This window comes from Amyelois transitella, chromosome 26 (genome assembly GCF_032362555.1).
Source record: "Amyelois transitella isolate CPQ chromosome 26, ilAmyTran1.1, whole genome shotgun sequence".
In the NCBI taxonomy this organism is placed as follows: domain Eukaryota; kingdom Metazoa; phylum Arthropoda; class Insecta; order Lepidoptera; family Pyralidae; genus Amyelois; species Amyelois transitella.
In genome coordinates this window covers 7,093,334-7,116,527 of record NC_083529.1, presented here as the reverse complement: position 1 = coordinate 7,116,527, position 23,194 = coordinate 7,093,334, and the positions used below count along the sequence as shown (strand labels likewise).

At 35.3% G+C, this 23,194-nt stretch overlaps 1 protein-coding gene across 1 annotated transcript; it reads left to right on the top strand.

Moving 5' to 3' along the window:
• Positions 1 to 2,118: 2,118 nt before the first annotated feature.
• LOC106138215 (beta-1,3-galactosyltransferase 5-like) lies at positions 2,119 to 15,266 on the top strand. Its single transcript, XM_013339310.2, has 2 exons — positions 2,119 to 2,334; positions 11,804 to 15,266. Exon 2 carries the CDS (start codon positions 11,835 to 11,837, stop codon positions 12,933 to 12,935), a length of 1,101 nt encoding a protein of 366 aa, XP_013194764.2. The 5' UTR covers positions 2,119 to 2,334; positions 11,804 to 11,834; the 3' UTR covers positions 12,936 to 15,266.
• The last annotated feature ends 7,928 nt before the right edge of the window (positions 15,267 to 23,194 follow it).

The window sequence follows — 23,194 nt, the reverse complement described above, 5'->3', positions numbered from 1 at the left end:
GTCTGGAAGTAAAGCATGGATCAAAAACTATTACTCGATCATTATTGACTGACTGCGACTAAGATATTAGTGAGACTGATGAAGGTAGATGTAAGAAGCACGGATACGACCATTTGTTAAATTTAAAAATGTAAAATTTAAAAAGAAAAACATGTTATTCACATCCTGTGAAATTAGTTTCACTTACTAAAAATAGCATGTACAAGTACTTATATAATGTGATATGATAGTTTTTATGATCGTGTGTATCCAAAAGATTATTTTTAAACTATTGATTATGGCTTAAGTATTTCTTAGCTATCCTGAACGTGATTTGAAATTAACATATTATTCCATTCTTCAGGAAAACTATTGTCTAAGAAAACAGCCAAACTAAAAGTCGCTAGCTAAGCAAAAGAAAATAAAATATCTGATTTTTGTACAAACTAATTTTGGTGCCAGTTCTATACTATCGATAAAACTAGACCATAAAACTTCATCTTATAGTCTAAATTCGTTTGACGTTCAACTGATCTTTATAACCTATCGGAACTCAATTTTCGATAGATTCTGAATTTTTCTTATTAAAATTTATACTTTCGACCACTTTTGTTAGTGGTATATAAATATGAAATACTTGTTAAGACAATAATTTGGATAAATGCTCTCATCTCTTTCACGTTTATATAAAAGAGAGGGAAGGCACTACGTGCGCGTGTGCGTTTACGATTTTATTTTCGTCTAGATTTTGTCAATTTCTTCCATTTTAAATATCCCGCATCGGTTAAAAATTTTTTTAAAAACTTTTTTTAGACACATTTTCGTAGTAATTTAATAAGCTTAAAATATTATTATACTTATTTATATTGTATACCTTTAACGCTGGAAAAATTGACATTTTAATGTTGGTACTTCATGAAAGCTCAATCATTGTAAAACTGCTCAGTTCAAATATAACCGATGTGGGATTTTGTATCGTAAGTTTCAATTTAAGTGATTCTGAGCTTTATGTAAATAGTTATAAGAACCAAAATACCATGTAAATGAATGTTAGAATGTATGCGGTATTTTTTAATTATTAAAATGTTCAAAGACAACAAACGATTTTTATTTGATGTACCTACGCATTGACGTACTATAAACAACACCTACGTAATAAAAAAATTACAAAAAAAAGAACAAAAATTTAAGTTAAATAAATTTCTTGACATAAATGGACAGATATTGCAAAAAATCTATATGGGAGCGATGACCAACAGGAAACAAATATGTGATTTTTTTTTCAACTAGCACGTCTGTCATGTAACCGCATTCAAATCGGAATCAATAGGTTGCGTGATGGGAGAAAAGAAATTCTAAAAATCACAATTTTGTGTTCTGTTAGTCTTTTATAAATCCCAGAATAATATATAGATTTTTTCCCCAATATCTTTAGTTCAATCAAAAAGCAATCGGTCAGTTCTATTTTAGTGATTCTATGGTTTGCCAATCTATGGCAATACCTAAGAAAACAATTTGTTCAACGGCAGAAGAAGACGCAGGAAGCTACTATTCAAAAATAAATACTTCTATTAAATAGGCTAGATCATACATAACATAGGCTACTTTTTCTGCAAAATTCCAAGGGATCGAAGCCCAGCGCCAATGCTAGTTGGTTTATAATAAAATCAATACATCTACTAAAACGGGAAAATCATTTATACATACATATTATACACACAATCACATCTATGTCCCTTGCGGGACTGACAGAGCCTTGGAATGGCCAAAAGGCCACTAAGTGATGGATTTGCAATACAAAAAGTGACATGTTGCTAGCCCATCGCCTACAAGAAAAATCCTTATTTTATTAGCCTATCCCTTAGTCGTCCTATACAACATCCCTGGGATAGAGATGGATTGGTCCTATTCTGAAGTGCTAGGACGGCAGATAATTATTAATAAATTAATATAATATATGTAATATATTATCTTCATTTATATATACATATATTATATATATTTTTTTATATTAGTTTTTATGTTTTACTGAATGTTATGTAATAACGAAACGTACCTATATTAGTCCATCAATGTCAAACGCGTGTCAGCTCAGCTGCTTCATGTACTGTCATTGTCAGTCAGTCATGTCATTTCGTTGTTGTGGCCTGCGTGCGTCAGTCGAATTAGAATGAATTGATTTGGTCTTATGTTCTGTAGACTTGGACCCAGGATAAGTTAATTTCACGTCCAGATATCAGGCAATGTGAAACTAAAATAGCGGCGCCTTAACGGGCTGTGTTATAAGAAAAATTCTAGTAAACGCCGTACAGTTAAAATTCACTGTTTCATCTTCAACACCTTCAACAAGTTATGGTGAGTAACCCTTTGATTTCCGTATTAATGGAGTAATTTATTATAAAGAAGATATCCGCCCCCCTTATTTGGCTGATACGTTTAATCTCGAGTGAAAAATATCCCTATTTTTTTTAACTCTTTAAATAATGGGTGCAAAAAAATATATAGTTTGATTACACACCTATTAGTTAGAATCGGGTTTGCAAAGAACTGTAAGCCCTTTGTGCAATTTATAGAAAAACCAATAAAAAAAGTTCTTTTAATAATATTTGTGTTTTTAGCTGATGTGGAAATAATTTTATACAAGTTTATTAACATATTTATCTACTGAGACATAGTTCAATTTTTATTTAATAACTTTTGTAGTTAGTGACTTCATGCTGCCTTAACAAGGTATTTATAATATGTTTCAATTTTTTTTAATACTTCTCACAAAGATAAAAGCCTGCCTCTGAGCTGGGTGGATAAAATTATCCAGATTTTTGCCTATTTACATACATGTAAGTTTAATATAATCTTACCAATTGTCACAGATTGAGCAAGAGCCAAAACAATCCCTTTGTTGTAAGATGCAAACTCAAGAATTACTTATACATACTAAACAATGATCCACCATTATGTTATTCCCAAATTTACTCTTTAAAAGAGGTGAGCACAGTTTCTTAGTTCTTATTTATTGTCTGCCACCTCACTAGACACCCCTTTCTTATTGATGCTATCCATCTATTTATTAGTTTTTCCTGATTGCTGATTTTAAAACCAAAAACTATTGCTGTCCTGCTGTTTCATGTCTTAATAAAAAGTTAATAAAAGATAGCTTATTTTGCGATGAACACAGTGTCGGTCCTTAGTGTGTGTCCTTACTATGGGGGCAGGTATTAGGAGGTCATTTTTAATAATAATGTTTTAACCCATGTTAAAACCATTGTGTATGGTAATACACAATGGTTTGCCACCATTGAATTACAGTTAAATGTGTGGTGCAAGCACATTGGAACAATAAAGACAATTGTTTTTTTTTTATATCCTGCCAAACGCAGGACTTAGTTCAGGAACATTTAGCTTTGCCGTGTGATTCCCGGCGCCAATAAAAAAAGAATAGGTCTATTTTATATAAAATATCCCTTGCGGGGTAGACAGAGCCAACAGTCTTGAAAAGACTGAATGGCCACGTTCAGCTATTTGGCTTAACGATAGAATTGAGATTCAACTAGTGACAGGTTGCTAGCCCATCGCCTAAAAAGAATCCCAAGTTTGTAAGCCTATCCCTGAGTCGCCTTTTACGTCATCCATGTGAAAGGAAGTGAGAAAAGAGTGCCGGGAACCACACGGCACGTTAGTTGTCGAATTTCTATTAGTTATTATGCAAATAAAAGTTTGAAGTTATTTATTTATATAATATCTTCTATCCTCCTACTGATGTTATTTCTGATAGTGTCATTTAAAAGATCTTAAAATATATGCCGTGTGGTTCCCAGCACCAATACAAAAAAGAATAGGACTCCGTCTCATTCCCATGGATGTCGTAAAAGGCGAGTAAGGGATAAGTTTTTAAACTTGGGATTCTTTTGGGTGACGGGCTAGCAACCTGTCACTATTTGAATCTCAATTCTATCATTAAGCCAAAAAGCTGAACGTGGCCTATCAGTATTTTGAAGACTGTGATTATATATTATGTATGTATGTTATATTTAAAATAAAGGCATTCAGCGACTGGGACCCAAGTTCTCCTTGATTGTGATTCCAGTTAACGGATTACTACATAGGGATTCGAACCCAGGACCTCCGGTGTCACAGACACAGGCAAGCTTACTACCGCTGAGCTACTGAGGCCGACAATATACATGAGATTCGAGTGAGAGATAACATACATACATAAAATCACAATTTCCTGGAGGGGTAGGCAGAGACTACCTCTTTCCACTTGCCACGATCTCTGCATACTTCCTTCGCTTTATCCACATTCATAACTCTCTTCATGTGATCTCGGCGGTTTCGGGTACTTGTGACCTGACCCTTTACCAGGACGTCCTTAATTTGATCAAGATACGTTCGTCTAGGTCTTGCCACTCCGACCGTAGAGATTACATTAATAAAATTATTGGATAACATTTTAAGTGATTTACATTTGAAAGGGGTTAAAAATTACATACTTAATTAAGTGTATGAAAATTGACTTCACATGTTCAGCCATTTTGAATTTAAAGTATTTTATCTCATAACCGCATGTCACGGATAAAATATAATCAAATAGTGAAATTGAGAACATGCGGCCTGTATCTGTGGGCTATGTAGTTCAATACGGACATACATACATATAATTATGTATATATCCCTTGCGGGGTAGACAGAGCCAACACACTTGAAAAGACTGAAAGGCCATGTTCAGCTGTTTGGCCTCATTATAGAATAGAGATTAAAATAGCGACAGGTTGCTAGCCCATCGCCTAAAAGGATCCCAAGTTATAAACTTGGGCCTATTCCTTAGTCGCCTTTTACGACATTCATAATAAAGAAATGGAGAGGTCCTATTCTTTTTCTTTTGTCGTCTTACTTATTGACGTCACATAACTTTAAATCTAATTATAACTACTACCGCTTCCAAAGCGCATGTGTAGAAGATGCGGCGGAACAAACTATACTGCAGCACTTTCATCGGACATCAATTTACAAATATAGATAGATCTCTTAAATATAAATCGTGGACGAATGCACATTGTCTACATTAAAAAACGTGAATGAATGTAGAACGAACGTAGTGTCGCAAGAGACTGTTGGCTCTGCCTACCCCGTAAGGGATATAGATGTGATTGTACGTATGTATACATGTAAATGGTCATTTGTCTCCTGACAAGCTGTCTTGTCTAGATCCTTAGTAGGCCTGTGACGTTAAAAACACATAGGTACGCGTAACATTTCAAGCTACATATTATATTACGGGCAATGCGGCCAGTGTCATAATTAATGTGCCGTGGAAACAGAGCACCCTGTACAAGGTGACATACATATAATCACGTCTATATCCCTTGCGGGGTAGACAGAGCGAACACAGTCTTGAAAAGACACATATGCCACGTTCAGCTGTTTGGATTATCGATAGAATTGAGATTCAAATAGTGACAGGTTGCTAACGCATCGCCTTAAAGAAGAATGACAGTTTTATAAGCCTATCCCTTAGTCGCCTTTAACGACATCAATGGGAACGAGATGGAGTGGTCGGTATATGTTTTGGTAATTCTGTGTTACTTGTTCCGCCGCTTCATTCACACACGCCTTACGCCTGTAATTATATTACGGCCTCTGGGGCGCAGCGGTATTACGCTTGACTGTGACACCGGAGGTCTCGGGTTCGAATCCCGGCCAGGGCATGATGAGAAAAGAACTTTTTCTGATTGGCCTGGGTCTAGGATGTTTATCTATATATAAGTATTTATTATAAAAACATACTAGTATCGTTGAGTTAGTATCTCGTAACATAAGTCTCGAACTTACTTCGAGGCTAACTCAATCTGTGTAATTTGTCCCGTATATATTTATGTTATCTAAACAAAAATAAGTTTTAGGAAGGCAGTATGCTCGTAGATTGCCAAAAAAAGTAACATTAATCTGTAGTATGGTAGGTACACAGTGTTGATGATCAGGTCACGATTTTGCCGCGACCTCCGAAGGCCTTGGTGTGATCATCATATCATTATTTTCATGGTAGCAGGAAGGATGACGCATTTTTTTTATGTTTTTTTTTTTTTTTTTTTTTTTAATTTAAGGCATTCAAATCTTTCCATGAAGGTTATTAAGCATTTATCCTAGCTGAAGGCAAATGGTTGATGCGGTATGTGTACATAAATCATAAATACATACATATGTATGTACACATATAGTTACGTCTTGTTCCCAACGGGGTAGACAAAGACAACATTTTCGAGAATACTGTAAGGCCACGTTCAGCTGTATGGCTTGATGATGGAATTGAGATTCAAATAGTGACAGGTTGCTAGCTTATCGCCTAAAATGAATCCCAAGTTTGTAAGCCTTTTCCTTAGTCGTCTTTTACGACATCCATGGGAAGAGATGGAGTGGTCCTATTCTTTTTTGTATTGGAACCACACGGCATCTTTGAATAATTGATAATTTAACTTCTTCCTTCTCGCTTAAGTTCTCTAAGAGTTTTCTTACGTAGGTACCTACCTACTAGTATATTCGAATCGATTATCGATCGTTTGGTCAATTATTCGAATCGATACTCGTGTATGAATCATCTTAAAACCGCGGCTGAGTAGCGAGGTCATTTACCTCTCCACGTGGGATTAGCATAGCATGACCGTGAACAAAGTAATCTTTATCTATGGTCAATAACTGTACGATATAATTAGCTTTGTCTTTAAAAAAAAATTGAAACTCATGTAAATCTGATTTAAAAACGTTAAAGAATAAGTGATCTAGTAGATTTTTAATTAAAAAATCATCATACAGTCTATCTCTTACGGGTTAGACATGATCAACAGGCATGAAAAGAATTTAAGATCTTTTTATTAAACTATTTAGTTTTACGCCTTGGGTGAGACATACTTATTACATTCTGAATATTATTATCCGTGTGGTTCCCGGCACCAATATAGAAAAGAATAGGACAACCCCATCTCATTTCCCATGGATGTCGTAAGAGGCGACTAAGGGATAAGCTTATAAACTTGGGATTCTTATTTTATTCGATGGGCTAGCAACCTGTCACTATTTGAATCTCAATTCTGTCATAAAGCTAAACAGCTGAACGTGGCCTATAAGTCTCTTCAAGACTGTTGGCTCTGTCTACCCCGTAAAGGATATAGACGTGACTATATGAATGAATGAATGAATATTATTAAAACTCGGAATTTTCAGCATAAACACTCCCAATTCAGTTAAAATGTCTAGACAAAAACTTTTATTTTTGTGCGCACGCGTCTACCCGTCTCAAGTACAAGCAACCGTAAACCGTGAAGTAAGTGGAACGCCATAAATATGGTATTTGTTGTGTGGTTAAACAGGCTTGAGTATGCGCAGGCGCAGGTGGCTTGCATTCCAGAAATATAGGCGATATTGCTCCGGTATCGATTGAGTAGTCGATGACAGGGAATCATTTAGTAACTGTTTCGATTTTCCTTATTCTAAAATTAATTATGTGGCTTGAATGATAAATATATGCGTTCAGTTATCGAGGTTCAGTAAATATAAAAATAAAAAAACTATTTCGGTTTCACATATATACATATACCTAAATCACGTCTATATCCCTTGCGGTGTAGACAACTGTTTGGCTTAATGATACAACTGAGGTTCAAATAGTGACAGGTTGCTAGCTCATCGCCTTAAAGAAGAATTCCAAGTTTATGTGATAATTTTATTAATTACTGAGGCCGCCCGCGATTTCGTCCGCATGGAAACCCTATCAATCCCGCGGGAACTCCGGGATAAAAAGTAGTATGAAATTCAAAAATTTTTTTTTTATTCATTATTATAGGATATTATTATATCGCTTAATAATTGTCGTAATTGTTAATCTGGGTCTTCAACTACCTAACTACATCATCGTAATCGGTTCAGTAGTTTTTGCGTGAAAGAGTAACAAACATCCATACTGACATCCTGACAAACTTTCGCATTTATACTATTAGTAGGATTAAAAAAATACGTCGTGACACAAGATTTTTTCATTGTAAACTTAAGTTTTTATTACTGGATTCTTATATTTCCCTATCAACTGCATTTAGCATGTACGAGTAAGGTGCGATGCGGTGTCTATGTTACCGACCTTGGCCTCGCCAAGATTTAATTCGTCAATTCGTGATTCCAGCAAACTGAACAAATATAATAATTGGAAATCAACCTTCTCCGTTCCAATAAAATATGTACATGTTTACTTCACGTGCGCAATTCATCGTGTGTTTGCAAATAAGACCTTCGGGATGACACAATGGTCTTGCCACACAAATTAATGGAAAAAAAAGACTGCTTGCATTGACATGACTGCAAACGGCGACGGTGAATGAATTCTCGAATCGGTTGCTTTATGAATCATAACCCGTTTTGAGTTTTGTTCTGGTTATATAAAATGAAAGGTAGTCTTCATGGTTGAAAAATACATAGATAGATAAATACATACATATGGTCACGTCTATATCCCTGGCGGGGCAGACAGAGCCTACAGTTTTGAAAAGACTGAATGGCCACGTTCAGCTATGTGGCTTAATGATAGAATTGAGATTTAAATAGTAACAGGTTGACATCCCATCGCCTAAAAACAATAATCCCAAGTTTGTAAGCCTATCCCTTAGTCACCTTTTATGACATCCATGGGAAAGTGATGGAGTGGTCCTATTCTTTTTTGAATAGATAGATAGATAATATTATAAAGCTGAAGAGTTTGTTTGTTTGTTTATTTGAACGCGGTAATCTCAGTAACTACTGGTTCAAATTGAAACATTATTTTTGTGTTGAATAGGCTATATAACATCAAGCTTCAACTATAATGAGCGAAGAAATAATGGAAAATGTGAAAATAACGGGAAAAATTATTCACCCTTGAGGGCTTCAATGATGCCCAAAATAAAAATAACTATTCCACTCAGACGTACTCCCGGGCACAGCTAGTATGTTATAAGTTTTGACGGCCTCTGTGGCTCAGCGGTAGTACGCTTGTCTGTGACACAGGAGGTCCCGGGTTCGAATCCCGGCCGGGGCATGATGAGAAAATAACTTTTTCTGATTGGTCTGGGTCTTGGATGTTTATCTATGTAAATATTTATTATAAAATATAGTATCGTTGAGTTGGTATCTCGTAACACAAGTCTCGACCTTACTTCGAGGCTAACTCAATCTGTGTAATTTGTCCCGTATATATATTTATTTATTTATTTGTTTGTCATCGCATCGCCAACCCCGTGGCAATAGTCCAGATACTTAATGATTGATGTTTCTGACGGTACTTGTTTCTGCTGTAACAAATTTCACTCTTTTGTGATTGAAGGTCGCCTTTATGTCGAGGAGAATATATTCTTTTGAATCACCAAATTTTGGTCTCGACACGTTTACAAACGGTAATTTACAAAAGTTAATTTGTGTCACAGAACGCGAAAATAATGCATTGGCAAGGTATTTTGCAGCATGTATATAAACTGTGCCGTGTGGTTCCCGGCACCAATAGAAAACAGAATAGGACCACTTCATCTCTTTCCCGTGGATATCGTAAAAGGCGACTAAGGCATAGGCTAATGAACTTGGCATTCTTCTTTTAGGCGACGGGCTAGCAACCCGTCACTTTAATGAATCTCAATAGGCTATTTGACAAAGTTCTAAAAACTATCTAAGGGTATTTATTTGTTTATAAGGAGCCCTACAAAAATACTTTTCTGCCTTTATTACAGCTATTTTATTAAAAAATCGAAAAAGAAAATGAAATATTCAAATATGCCGCCAAAACGCGACTTTTAGCAATATGGCGGCCATAGCATGCAGTGACGTAAATTTCGTGTAAATATCATACAAAGCTTGTTGGTGTTTCGAAAAGTTTTGATTTCCTCTTGTTTTATTTAACTTGTGCCACGTCATATGTGTGAAAATTATTAAAATGAGTTCCTATAAATGTTGTGCAGTGCCTCAATGCACTAATACAACAATAAAATCTCCTACGAAACTGTTTTTTTCTATGCCGATGGATTTGAATATTCGTAAGAAGTGGTTTCAGATCATGATCTCAGATCAGTGGTTACCAAGATATACTTACATTGATGTTTTCACATTCCTCAGTTCGGCAGCATAGAAATCTGGATTGTCTTTGAAGAAGACAATCCAGATTTCTTCTTCCAACCATTATTGCGTCCACTTTTGGTAGGTTTCAACTGTCAGCTTTCGCGGAATTGGTTTCCATTATTAAATACCTACGTTATCTGAGTAAACCTGAGCGATCAAACACTTATAAAATCTTGGAAAATAATAGCGAACACTAAGGAACGGTACGATCCACAGTCTGTTTATGGATAATTGACGTCATAATAGAAATAGCCAATCACGTTCGTTTTTAGTCACGTGACAGCTGCATATAAAAACCAAATTTTCTGAGACGGATTTTGTTTAAATAATGCAATATTTTTATCTCGCGTTATTACAAATCGCTCCAAAAAAATAATATTAAGACTGATGACATAAAAGAAATGTATATTTTTAATACAGTCAAATAGCCTATTCTATCAGTAAGCTAAACAGCTGAACGTGGCCTATCGGTATTTTCAAGACTGTTGGCTCTGTCTACCCCGCAAGGGGATAAAGACGTGACCATATGTATGTATGTGTGTATGTAATTTCTATGATCGCTGACCGGCACAATGATGAAATGACTCTTTTTAATTAACTTTTATCGTTCCGTGTACGATTTCGTTGTGATCGGCTTGTCTGACAAATAAGATCGTTCAGTTTTTTTAACAAGAATAATTTTGCACGATACTTGATTATTTTTACTTATATGTATATGTACACAATGTTTTTGTTAATATCAGAAATTTCTATTATCATTCATATTGTTTGTTCCGCCGCTTCTTCTACACATGCTTTTTAGAAGCGGTAGTAGTTATAATTAGATTTAAGTGATGTGACGTGTCACTTATTGTGATATTTTGTATACAATTTTGAAAATAAATCTATTCTATTCTATTCATATTTCTCAGAAATAGATTTTCCAAACATTAATTACATAAAATGTATAATCACGTCTTAGCCCTTGTGGGGCAGACAGAGCCAACAGTCTTGTAAAGACTGATAGGCCACGTATAATTATGTATTTATACCTTTTTCAAAAGCGTCTCGATCGTTCTTTAAATTTTTCTTTTATGTATAAGTACTTTATGTAAAAAAAGACGAATAGAATAGTAGAATAGTTATAAATAAACGTGGTCAAGTGTAATTATCGTTTATGTACGCTGTATTTGGAAGCGACGTACATAATGATAATTACATCATGAATGTTACGACACAAAATATGTGTTAACTAGCTTATGACCACGGCAATGATCATACCTATAGAAATAAAAAGAACCTTCCTAAATTGAAGTCTACGTCACTATTTAGGTATTCGGATAACTCTTGAATAATGTATTCAGTAATGCATACATATTTTATGCTGATTTATTTTTTAGATTACGATAACATACCACATAATTACGTCTATATCCCTTGCGGGATAGACAGGGCGGACAGTCTTCAAAGACCACGTTCAACTGTTTGGCTTAATGATAGAATTGAGATTCAAATTGTGACAGGTTGCTAGCTTATCGCCGAAAAGTAGTATCCCAAGTATATAAGCTTAATCGTCTTTTATGACATTCATGGGATACAGATAGAGTGATCCTATTATTTTTTTCTTATTGGTGCCGGGAACCACACGGCACTCCAGATTAACCTATTTTATTCAAATATCAAAGGCAACATGATTCATAATATCAATTTCCCTCCATTCCAGTTCCTGCCCCATGTGGTGAGGTGAGGTCGCGATGGGTGCGGTGCGGCGTTCCCACGTGGCGGCGCTGGCGGGGGTCGCGGCCCTACTGCTCCTGCTGCTGGCGAGGCTGCCCCCGCCCGCCGCGCTGCCCCCGCCCCCCGCGCCGCTCTACCCCCGCGAGACGTCCACCGTACCGCCCCCCCCCACGCCCGCCGCGAACAAAACCACACCCGCGCCAGTCACCTCACCCCCCGTTCCAGTCAAATCCGTCCCTCCAGCTCCACTTGTAGTTGTTCCACCTAAAGTCACAGTCAAGAACTCCTCGGCGCCGGTTCTAACTGGCGACGTCTATGTGGCCGGCCACGAGAGACCTCACCCGGAACTGTGCCCGTCTTTGGGCGCCAAATTGAGACTGTTAATCCTCGTGACGTCAGCACCCTCCCATTCCGCGGCGCGGGAAGCCGTGCGGATGACTTGGGGACATTTCAATATACGTTCCGACATCGCGTTCGCTTTCGTCATAGGTATACCACCGGACACGGTCAGACCAGCGATTGAAGCGGAAGATATGTTGTACGGTGACATTATCGTGGGTCGTTTCCTAGACTCTTACTCGAATCTCACATTAAAAACTCTCTCTATGCTCGAATGGGTGGACACGTACTGCCCTCGGGTACAAAGAATACTCAAAACAGACGATGACATGTTCATCAATGTCCCGAAGTTGATGGAATTCGCGAAAGCACCGTCGCGGGTGAACGCGACGAAAACAATTTGGGGTAAGGTCGTGAAGAAGTCGCTGCCGAAGCGGACGAGCCGGTCGAAGTATTACGTCTCCCCGCTACAGTTTCCAGGAAAGGTTTTTCCTGATTTCACGACTGGTCCAGCGTATTTGCTGACGACTGACGTCATAAGGGATATTTTAGCCGCCGCTCCGGCCGAGCCGTATTTGAGGCTCGAAGACGTTTTTGTGACGGGCGTGCTTGGGAGTAAACTGGGCATAAAAAGGCAGCATGCCACAGAGTTTTATAATAGAAAGATAGCGCACCCGTGCGCCGTGCAAAGGGGGATCGCTGTGCATATGGTTAGGTTTCATGAGCAGTTTGATCTCTGGAGGAAATTGCTCGATGGCAAGATGAAATGTGCGAGCTAGTCTGCGCGCGAGTTCGGGATGCTCGCCGCGTTTGAATCTCGAACAATTTGTACATTGATATTATTTTTAATTTTTTATTTATATTGATGTGTATTTTTGTATCTGATATTGTGAAGTGAGAGAGTTGATGACGCGAGTGTGAAAAGCTCTCCAAACTTAATTTGCTTGACAAATTATATTCGATTCATGAGATTGTCTGGGACATTAAGGCGCTACATTCAGATGACATGTACCTCGATGCGGGCGAGAGGCTCACCCCGCGCGGGGCTCACCCCCGACCAGCTTGCCCCGCTAGATCGCCGCTGCACCGTAGCCGCTGGCGCGTGACCTCACGTAACCCGAATAAAGTTTGCGAATGCAATGGAGTCCGCATCAGAATATTTTATTGTTTTTGATACAATAAAATAATTTTACAAAAAAACATACATATATTAAATTACATTATAAGCAATGATATAGTTGCGGATGTATGCAAAAATTTTGTATAAAATGAATAAGTTTGTAATGGTTTTAAAAAAACTACTCGTAATTACTTATTCGATTTCGTTCAAGCAAAGGTAATTTACATAGTAATGTATATCATATATTTTTAGGTATCTATGGTTTTCTGTATATGGTTTTCTATCTTGGGTTGTCGTTGATGTCGGCGTCGGAATAAAGCCATGACTATCTAAGTCCATAATATCAACTGTCGACTCCACACCATCCGCACTTCTCTGTTCGGACATTGTCAACGACGATATCGGAGACAATTTATTTTTCCTAAAAATTAATAACAATCAAATAATGGGATAATGACTGTGATCGTGCCAAATGAAGAAAGCGAAGAAAAATAAACCCTGCGACGTCTTGCAGCTGAGGAGGTACCCTGAATAATACAGTTACCTAGGAGTAAGTACCTATAGAAAAAGACAGAATAATCATCCAGTAAAAAGTACTGTTTCCGTAGGCAAAGACCAGGGCAACAACTAGTGACAGTATAACCGACGGCGGCGGAGCTGTTGTTTGTTGTTGTTTTATCTATCTATCTACCTACTGCCGCCCCGCCACAAGCCGGTATCAAATGAAATATTTTTCACCTTCAGTGTTTGCGGAGAAAATCTAAGTAGGCATCTATATGTCTATCTATTAGTAAGTGTAATTAGTACCCACCATCTTAATTGTCCCATATGGGAAGCTCTTTCAAGGTTTTTTTTTAACATGCTTACATTTAACATGCTATCATGACGTAAAATTATACACCTATTTACACTAAACGAAACAAAAAAACTGTATTAAAAACTAACCTAAACTATCTATAATAGGTATATTTCAGAAAGTACCAAAAAAAAAAAAAGTATCAAAATCCACGATCCTAAATACCTACGTAATATCACCCCGTCCGGCGGAAAAGCGACGCGTAAGATTCAGAGATCAACGACACAATTCAATAAGCTGAGCTGACAATTATGTACAGAAATAAATTCAAACAAAATGAATGTGGGAAATTAAATACTTCGCAGAATATTTTTCAACGACGCTCGGAGCGATTGGCACAGGTCCTGCGTCGGAGAATGTGATCCGCGGAGTGAGGCACGCTTACAAAGGATAGCGCTTTATCCCACCCGGTCGTGTAGGAATGAGACAGAGATAAAGTGTCAACACTCTACTGTCCAGTACTATTGTCGCAACAATTTTAATTCCTGTTTTCAGCTATTTAGTTTAATTACGTCTAAACAAAACATCCAATCGAAATTTCATCTTCCAGAAGTTATTATTTTTTAATGATCTTCAATTTGGTACAAAATTCAAATTTTAAATCCTTATAGTTTGAGATAAATAATCGAAATCTAGACTTGTGTTCCTGAATTTTTTTGATCGAGGATTTTTGTTCCAATCGTGTTTTCATCTTCCACAAATATAATTGAATATATTTACTTTCATATCCAAAAATATTGAAACGATGCAAGTTATATTTTATGAGAAAAAACCAAGTGAAAATGACCCAAAATCTATGATGTATCGCCTTAAATATGTCGTTGTAAGAATTATCTTCCAATACAACTCATACTTTGCTTAATCTAGAAATTATAAATACTCAAAGGTTATCTTAAATGAGTTTTATGGTCATATCATTGAGATCACATTTGCTGTGTATTTGTTTTGATATTTTAAATGACTAACGCCCAGTACCTAAGGCTTGCAATATAATTTCTCTGGGCAGAATATATAACGATTACTGCCTATATCTGGCTTACTATAACAATGATCCAATATGAGTAAGGTTCCTCAGCTAAGTTCAGAGGTTAGACAGGAGTCGCTTTAAATAAATACCTGACTTACCCACTTCAGGGGCATTGATGTAATGTCAATATCTAATAATTTAAATTGAGTGCTGCCATCTATGTATAACTTTGGTTTACAATAAAAAATTTAGTCGTTCTACTACCTTCAATAGAAACGTTGTTTTATTATAGGTTATGGCCCTTACGCTCATAATTTCGCGTTAAAATAGTAGTTTTGCAATATTATTCAGTAAAAAGGACGTGATAGAACTGTATAGTGACAAACTGTTGTTATTTTGCCGTATCATCGCAGGGTACAAGATAAAGTGCATCGCAAAAATGTCTGCTAACTATCTTGTCAACGTGCCGAAGCTTACGGGGCGCGATAACTACAGTGAATGGTGTTTCGCGGCGGAGAATTTTTTAATTCTTGAAGGCATGAAACATTGTATCAAGCCAGAATTAAATCAAGAAATTAAAACCGCAGATGACGAAAAAACCAGAGCGAAATTGATTATGACGATCGACCCGTCATTATACGTTCACGTGAAAAATGTTTCATCATCCAAAGAATTGTGGGAGAAGCTGAAACAATTATTCGATGACAGTGGATTTTCACGAAGGATAAGTCTACTAAGGAATTTGATTTCGATTCGCCGAGAGAATTGCAGTTCAATGACGTCTTACGTGACGCAGATTATTGATACAGCACAGAAACTCAGCGGAACAGGTTTTGAAATCAACGATTTATGGACAGGATCATTGCTATTAGCGGGATTGCCTGATCGATTTGCCCCTATGATCATGGCAATAGAGCATTCCGGCATTCCTATAACGGCAGATTCCATCAAAACAAAACTGTTGGATATGGATTTAGCAAGTCATGACGAGAGTGAAGTTAGCGGTGCATTCGCTATTCAGTCAAAAAAGAAAAACAACACAAATTTGTATAAGGCCAGAAAAAATAATGTTGGTAGCACTGATATGTCAAATGTCAAACAGATAAAATGCTATCGATGTAAACAAATCGGCCACTATAAAAATCAGTGTAAAAACGAAAATAACTCGTCAAATCAGAAAAATAAGGAGAGAATGCAATCAAATGCTTTTAGCGCAGTCTTTTTGAGTGGAAACTTCAACAAAGATGAATGGTATATCGACTCGGGCGCAAGTGTACACCTCACAGCCAATGAAAGTTGGGTTATGAATGCACAATATGAACAAAACAGAGAAATAATTGTTGCTAACAGTGAAAAGGTGTCAATATTGTGTTCTGGAGATGTGAAAATTACGACTACAACAGAAAATCATGATTACGACATTGAAGTACGCAACGTATTATGTGTGCCAAGTCTGACAACAAACTTGTTATCAGTAAGCCAATTAATAAAGAATGGTAACAATATCTCTTTCAACGAAAGTGGTTGCTCAGTTTACAACAAAAATAATAATTTGGTCGCCACAGCAGCGTTAGTAAATGGTGTGTATAAGGTTAATCTGCTAAAACAAGTTAGTTTAGCAGCATCAGTTGTGTCAGGAGTAACATGGCATCGCAGATTAGGACACGTAAATAAAGATTATTTGAATCAGATGAAGAACGCCGTCCAAGGTATGTCACTTGATGAAAAAGTTGACATTAGCAAATCTTCCTGTTCAACATGCTGTGAAGGTAAACAATCTCGGTTACCATTCAAGAGCACTGGTCAGAGAAGCAGTAACATATTAGATATTGTCCATACGGATATATGTGGACCTATGGAGAATATGTCTATAGGTGGCTCAAGATACTTCTTGTTGTTTGTCGACGATCATAGTCGGATGACATTTGTTTATTTTCTGAAACACAAGAATGAGGCTTTGAAGTATTTCAAGATTTTTAAAGCTCAAGTGGAAAATGAAACAAAGAGAACAATCAAAGTATTAAGAAGTGATAATGGCCTGGAGTTCTGCAGTAAAGAATTTGAAGATTACCTGAATAGTTTTGGCGTGAAACATCAGAAGACCAATCCATACACTCCTCAACAAAATGGATTATGTGAACGATTCAATCGTACAATAGTAGAAAAAGCCAGATGTCTACTATTTGATGCCGTTTTAGGAAAAGAGTTCTGGGCTGAAGCCACGAATACTGCAGTGTATCTGCAGAATCGAATTGTGGCAGCTGCATTAAACAATAGAACCCCATATGAGCTGTGGACTGGCTCTAAACCTGATATAAGTCATATAAGAATCTTTGGAAGCACTGTTATGGTCCATGTTGCAAAAGAAAAGAGGAAGAAATGGGACAAGAAGTCTTCGAAATGTATTCTCATTGGATATCCAGATAATATAAAGGGATACAGAGTATACAATCCAGAAACAAAGACTGTAACAACCAGTAGAGACGTGATCATCATCGAGAAGGAATCAAATCCTGAGCATCTCATTGAAGTGCAAGTTCAGAATGTTGATTCAGTGGGGGATAGAGATAAGTCTGATGATCCCGAATCAAGAGCTAGCCAAAGTTCGCCTGAGCAACATAAGAGTATGTCAACATCCACTCAAAATGACTCTGAAAGTTTTTTAAACAGTTTGCAGTCTGATGATGAGACATATATTCCAAGCGACTATGAGGATGCAGACAGCACACTCGAAGAGGTTCAAGAGAATAGCAAACAATCGCGGTCTACAAGGACAAGGAAGGCACCAGAGAGATTTGGGTTCTCTAACCTGTGTGTTGACAGTGAGACATATGATGATGCGGCTGGCTTGTCAGTACATGATGCCTTGAATGGACCAGAGAGGGAGCAGTGGCAGTCGGCAATGCAGGAAGAGTTACAGTGTTTTAAAGACAATGATGCGTGGGAGTTAAGTGAAGCTCCAAAAGATGGTAGAATTGTAAAATGCAAGTGGGTGCTTCGTAAAAAATATGATATTGAGAATAAAGTTCGCTTTCGTGCACGATTAGTAGCTAAAGGTTTTTCGCAAATCGAAGGTGTGGACTTTACAGAAACTTTTTCTCCGGTAGTGAGACATACCACTTTGAGGTTACTTTTTGCATTGTCAGTAAAACTAGGTTTAAGTACTACACATCTAGATGTAACAACTGCATTTTTGAATGGTACTCTTGAGGAAAGTATTTATATGCAAATACCTAAAGGTTTTTCTGAAAAATGTAAGAATGGTCAGGTACTTAAATTAAAAAAGGCCATTTATGGATTAAAACAGTCCTCAAGAGCATGGAATAAGAAAGTAGATGAGTGTTTATTAAACATGAATTATACTCAATCAAAGATAGAACCATGTATGTATACAAAAATGCAAGATCAATTGAAAACTATTGTAACTTTATTTGTTGACGATTTCTTTATTTTTTCAAATGATATTTCTGAGACAAAAAATTTGAAGCAAATGTTAGCTAGTCAGTTTAAAATTAAAGACTTAGGAGAAATAAAAAAGTGTCTCGGAGTTAATGTAAATGTTAATAAATCTGAGCAAACAGTGACCTTAAGTCAAAGAGATTATATTGATCAGCTGTTGCATAAGTTTAATATGAGTCAAAGCAAACCTGTCAGGACACCAATGGAGCTCAAGTTAAATTTATCTAAGAATGAACATTGTATAGATAATTTTCCATATCAGCAAATCATAGGAAGTTTAATGTATTTGGCTGTATTGACGAGACCTGATATTGTATTTGCAGTGGCCTTTTTAAGTCAATTTAATAACTGTTTTTCCAAAGAGCATTGTGCCTATGTAAAGCGATTATTGAGATATTTAAAATATACTAGAAGTTATGGTCTGAAGTATTCAGCTGAAGGAAGCTCAATATTAGAAGGTTTTGTAGATTCTGATTGGGGTGGGAACGAAATTGATAGGAGATCATACACTGGAATTTGTTTTACTTTATCGGGCTGTGTTATATCATGGGAAACAAAAAAACAGAAAACTGTTGCGCTGTCTAGTAGTGAAGCAGAATATATGGCAATCACAGAAGCTTGCAAAGAAGCAGTTTACTTAAGAAATTTGTTATATGAAATTACACAAAAATATTATACTATTGATATTTTTAATGACAACCAGAGTGCACAAAAGTTGACTGTTAATCCAGTTTTCCACAAAAGAACCAAACACATAGATATTAGATATCATTTTTGTAGAGAATGTGTAGCAAATAATATTGTGAATGTTAAGTATTTACCAACGGCTGAAATGCCTGCAGATTTGTTCACCAAAAGTTTATGTTCTGTTAAACATTATAAATTTTTAGATAAGTTAGGGGTACAAATTGTTTGAATTTTTATTTTGGTAAATTATTAGATATAGTGGTGGTGATGTAATGTCAATATCTAATAATTTAAATTGAGTGCTGCCATCTATGTATAACTTTGGTTTACAATAAAAAATTTAGTCGTTCTACTACCTTCAATAGAAACGTTGTTTTATTATAGGCATGAATCATCATTCTAACAGACTGTCTACATCATTCTGACGAATATTTTCATGCCTTTGAGGCGAAAAACCAGATCCTTATAATAACTAATTATGCCTAAAATGTAATGTATTGAAGCAAATAAATGATTAATGATTTATGTCCCTGGATATATGATCTTCTCCAGAAAGGGAAGGATAATTATTATAATGATAATTGTGTTATAATCGATTTAATATTTTTTACAACAAGCGTGTTAGTTTCGACAGCTTCTTACACTCCGTTGATTCGTTTATATTTTGTCATATTTTTTTTTTATTGGAATATGGAATTTATAAAAGAAATTGTATTATTCTAGAAATGTGTGGAATGACAATGGCAAAAAGTCATCGTACAATGCCAAGACATTGAAGAACAATGAAAATTGGATATAGATGTGTACAAGGAAATTAACGTATATAGAGATTATAATGTAAATGTTTACCTACTTACTCAATCTCATAGTCATTGTTAAAAATCGAGACATTAATCTATTTGTATGGTAACATGAATATATTAGCATCTTGTATCACCTAAGAAGTTTATTTGAATAATCTTTTGATATTCAGACCAAATTGATTGGTTTTCATTATTCTGTGAATCAAATGTTTAAAATATCTGGAAATATACTTATGACACTATGTGTGACACCCCTGTAACCTGTGAGTTAGAAAATAGCTTATTTATTTTTAATTAATTTAATTAAGATTTATAACGAATTTGCTAGTGTTATTATTAAATTGTTAATATTATGAAGCTTAACTAAGAAGATCCTTATATTTCTTCAATGTACGGTTTTTTTCTAGTACATTAGAATCAAAAAATTAAAAATAAGTGATTGTCGAATTTATATTTTGGAAAAAAGAAGGTAGTAATTTATTTCTATGTATATGTATTTGTTGTGATATTTTTTTTACCTATAAAATTATAACGTCATTTATTGTGCGTGGATGATATTTTAATTAAATAATACTCTCATTACTTACTCTACATCACATTTTACAAAACATTTTTTATTTTGTTTATTGACAATCAAAACATTTAGATTTGTTTGTTCATAAAAAAATACTCAAGTTCTAAGGTTTTAAATTTTTTTAATTATAAATATATTATATCTATTTTCTTTTTGTGTTACTCTTAGTCTCTTGCCTATGATATACTTTTTTTTCCTTTGTTTATTTAAATGAAGACTGTTCAGTTCATATTCTATTTTGCTTTGAATAAATTCTTTGCCGAATACTTTAGTTAATAAATAGTATATGCGTTCACAAAACTACAAGATGCAAATTTTATTTAGAGTTTTATTGCGAAGAAAAAAAATATTGAAATGGATCTTTTTAGTTGACCATATGTTGGGATCTGAAGAATTTTCTGTACTTAGTCGATATTTGATAAATTAGGAGAGAAATTTTACTGTTGTAGTAAATTTGTAGTTAGCATGTTGTATATTTAAATCCAGTGACCGTTAGCTGTATAGTATATGTATCAAACGAATGTTTTGGCGAAAAAATGTAAACACAGTTGTTTTTTTTAAATATATTATGAAGATGTTAACGCCAAGGAAAAATCATTCCAAAAAGCATTTTCGTCGTGTCAAATTTTAATTACTCATTATTTTAAGCCCTAAGAATGTTTTCTTTTTTTTATATAAATATATGTACATTTTGTATTTAGATTATTTTCTAATGTAAGTTTTAAATTAAGTATGTAAATTAAGATCAGTAAAACTTTTTGCATTTTTATATTTTTAAAATGCCAATCTCATATTTTTATCTCTGATATGGGCAATCGTTGCAATATATAATTTAGGCAAATGATGGAGTTATTTTTATTATATTCAAAAGAACTTTTAAGCCGAACTTTTTATACATGCTATCTCTGTCAAGCCTTGGAATTCTCAAGGGTTCTAAAAGAGACATCACGATACACTTAAAACTATTTCGAGGTTACAATTCTCTCACATACTTCTGAACAATATTATTGTTAAATTTATTACTCTGTTTACAATTTTTCGTCGTCATGTTGCCAATGTTATTGTATAAAATGTCATATAAGTATGTTTCTAGGTTGTGTTGAGAACTGCGATCAAATTATGCCATACAGAGAATTAACTGTTGTATGTAAATTTGTACCTATGTAATTTTGTTATAGATTTTGAGCTTATCTAAGTAGGTTCCTATGTTCATTTATCAGGGTTCCTTTGTCCAATGGTAAATAAACATTTCGTTATTTCGTCAATACTTCTAAATATATTATCTGTGAGAAGATGGCAGGATATTATAGTGGGTAAATTTGACTATTGTTGGAGGGACAATAGTCATGCCAAGAAGAACATTACCAATCTGAATCTCAATTCCATCATTAAGCCATCCAGCTGAACGTTGCCTTTCAGTCTTTCAAGTTTATTGTCTCTGTCTCTGTCTTCTCCATAAGGGATGAAGACTGGTACAACCATAATCTTTATCCCTTAGGGGTAGACGGAGGTTATGGTCAAGACCTAAGGCCACGTTTAGGGCATCATTAAAATTTTAAAAAGAAAAAAAAATTGGTTCCTACTTTTTTAAGCTCAGAGGAATTGGCGGTGAGTAGATTTCAATTCAATTAATTTATTCTTAAACATTATTTAAGTACATTGCATTCGAATATAACCTATACATATGTCAAATTACACAGATAAAAAAATTCAATTAACAAATCTTAATTTCAAAAATATTGACATTTTATTTGAAAGATTGGATTATAATTTCACTAGTACAAGGTTTAAATACAAAAATCTACTCGTCAGCAAAATAAATGAAATCTCCAATGCGTAAATTTATATTTATATAAGTTTTGTATTCCAAGTACAAATCACACTTACCGCTTATTCACAACTGTTACGAAGAAATCGTTATTTATATGTTTTTTTTATTAATAGACATGTTTTTATTCCATTTTAAATCGATTATGAATTCGGAAAATGACTATTTATTATATTCTAATAATATAGATAAAATCTATTTTGTCTTGTTATTTGTGTTAAAACAGAACATTTTCTCGTAAATGCGTTTTTACAGACGCATTTACATATAAAATCCTTAAAGTAGCTAAGTTGGTGCTCTAATAACAATAACAATTTTGTCTATTATCTTAGAGCGCCCTCTGTGAATTTCAGCAGTCTGTAGGGAATAGTTAGCTGATTCTCTTGCAGATTGTAAAAGTCAGTCAAGGCAAGGCTTAAGAAACTTGAGATTCTTTATTAACTGCATTCCATCATTAAGATCTTGCAGTCTTTTCAATACTGATTATACGTATGGTTTTATTATATCAATAGCAAGATTGTGTAGCGAGAGCGATGATTCGGGCTCGACCACCACCAAAGGGAAGATCTGCCAGGTTAGGTATCACACCTGGAGAACCGCAGCTCTGAGAAATGTTGATTGCGCGATTTAGACACTTCGTTACTATTGGCTGAGTGCGTCACATTCTTTTGCTGTGATTGGTTGTTGGCGTGTTAGGTTTGAGATGTCACCACAAAGGCAATTGCGCATTTCAGCACTTCACCT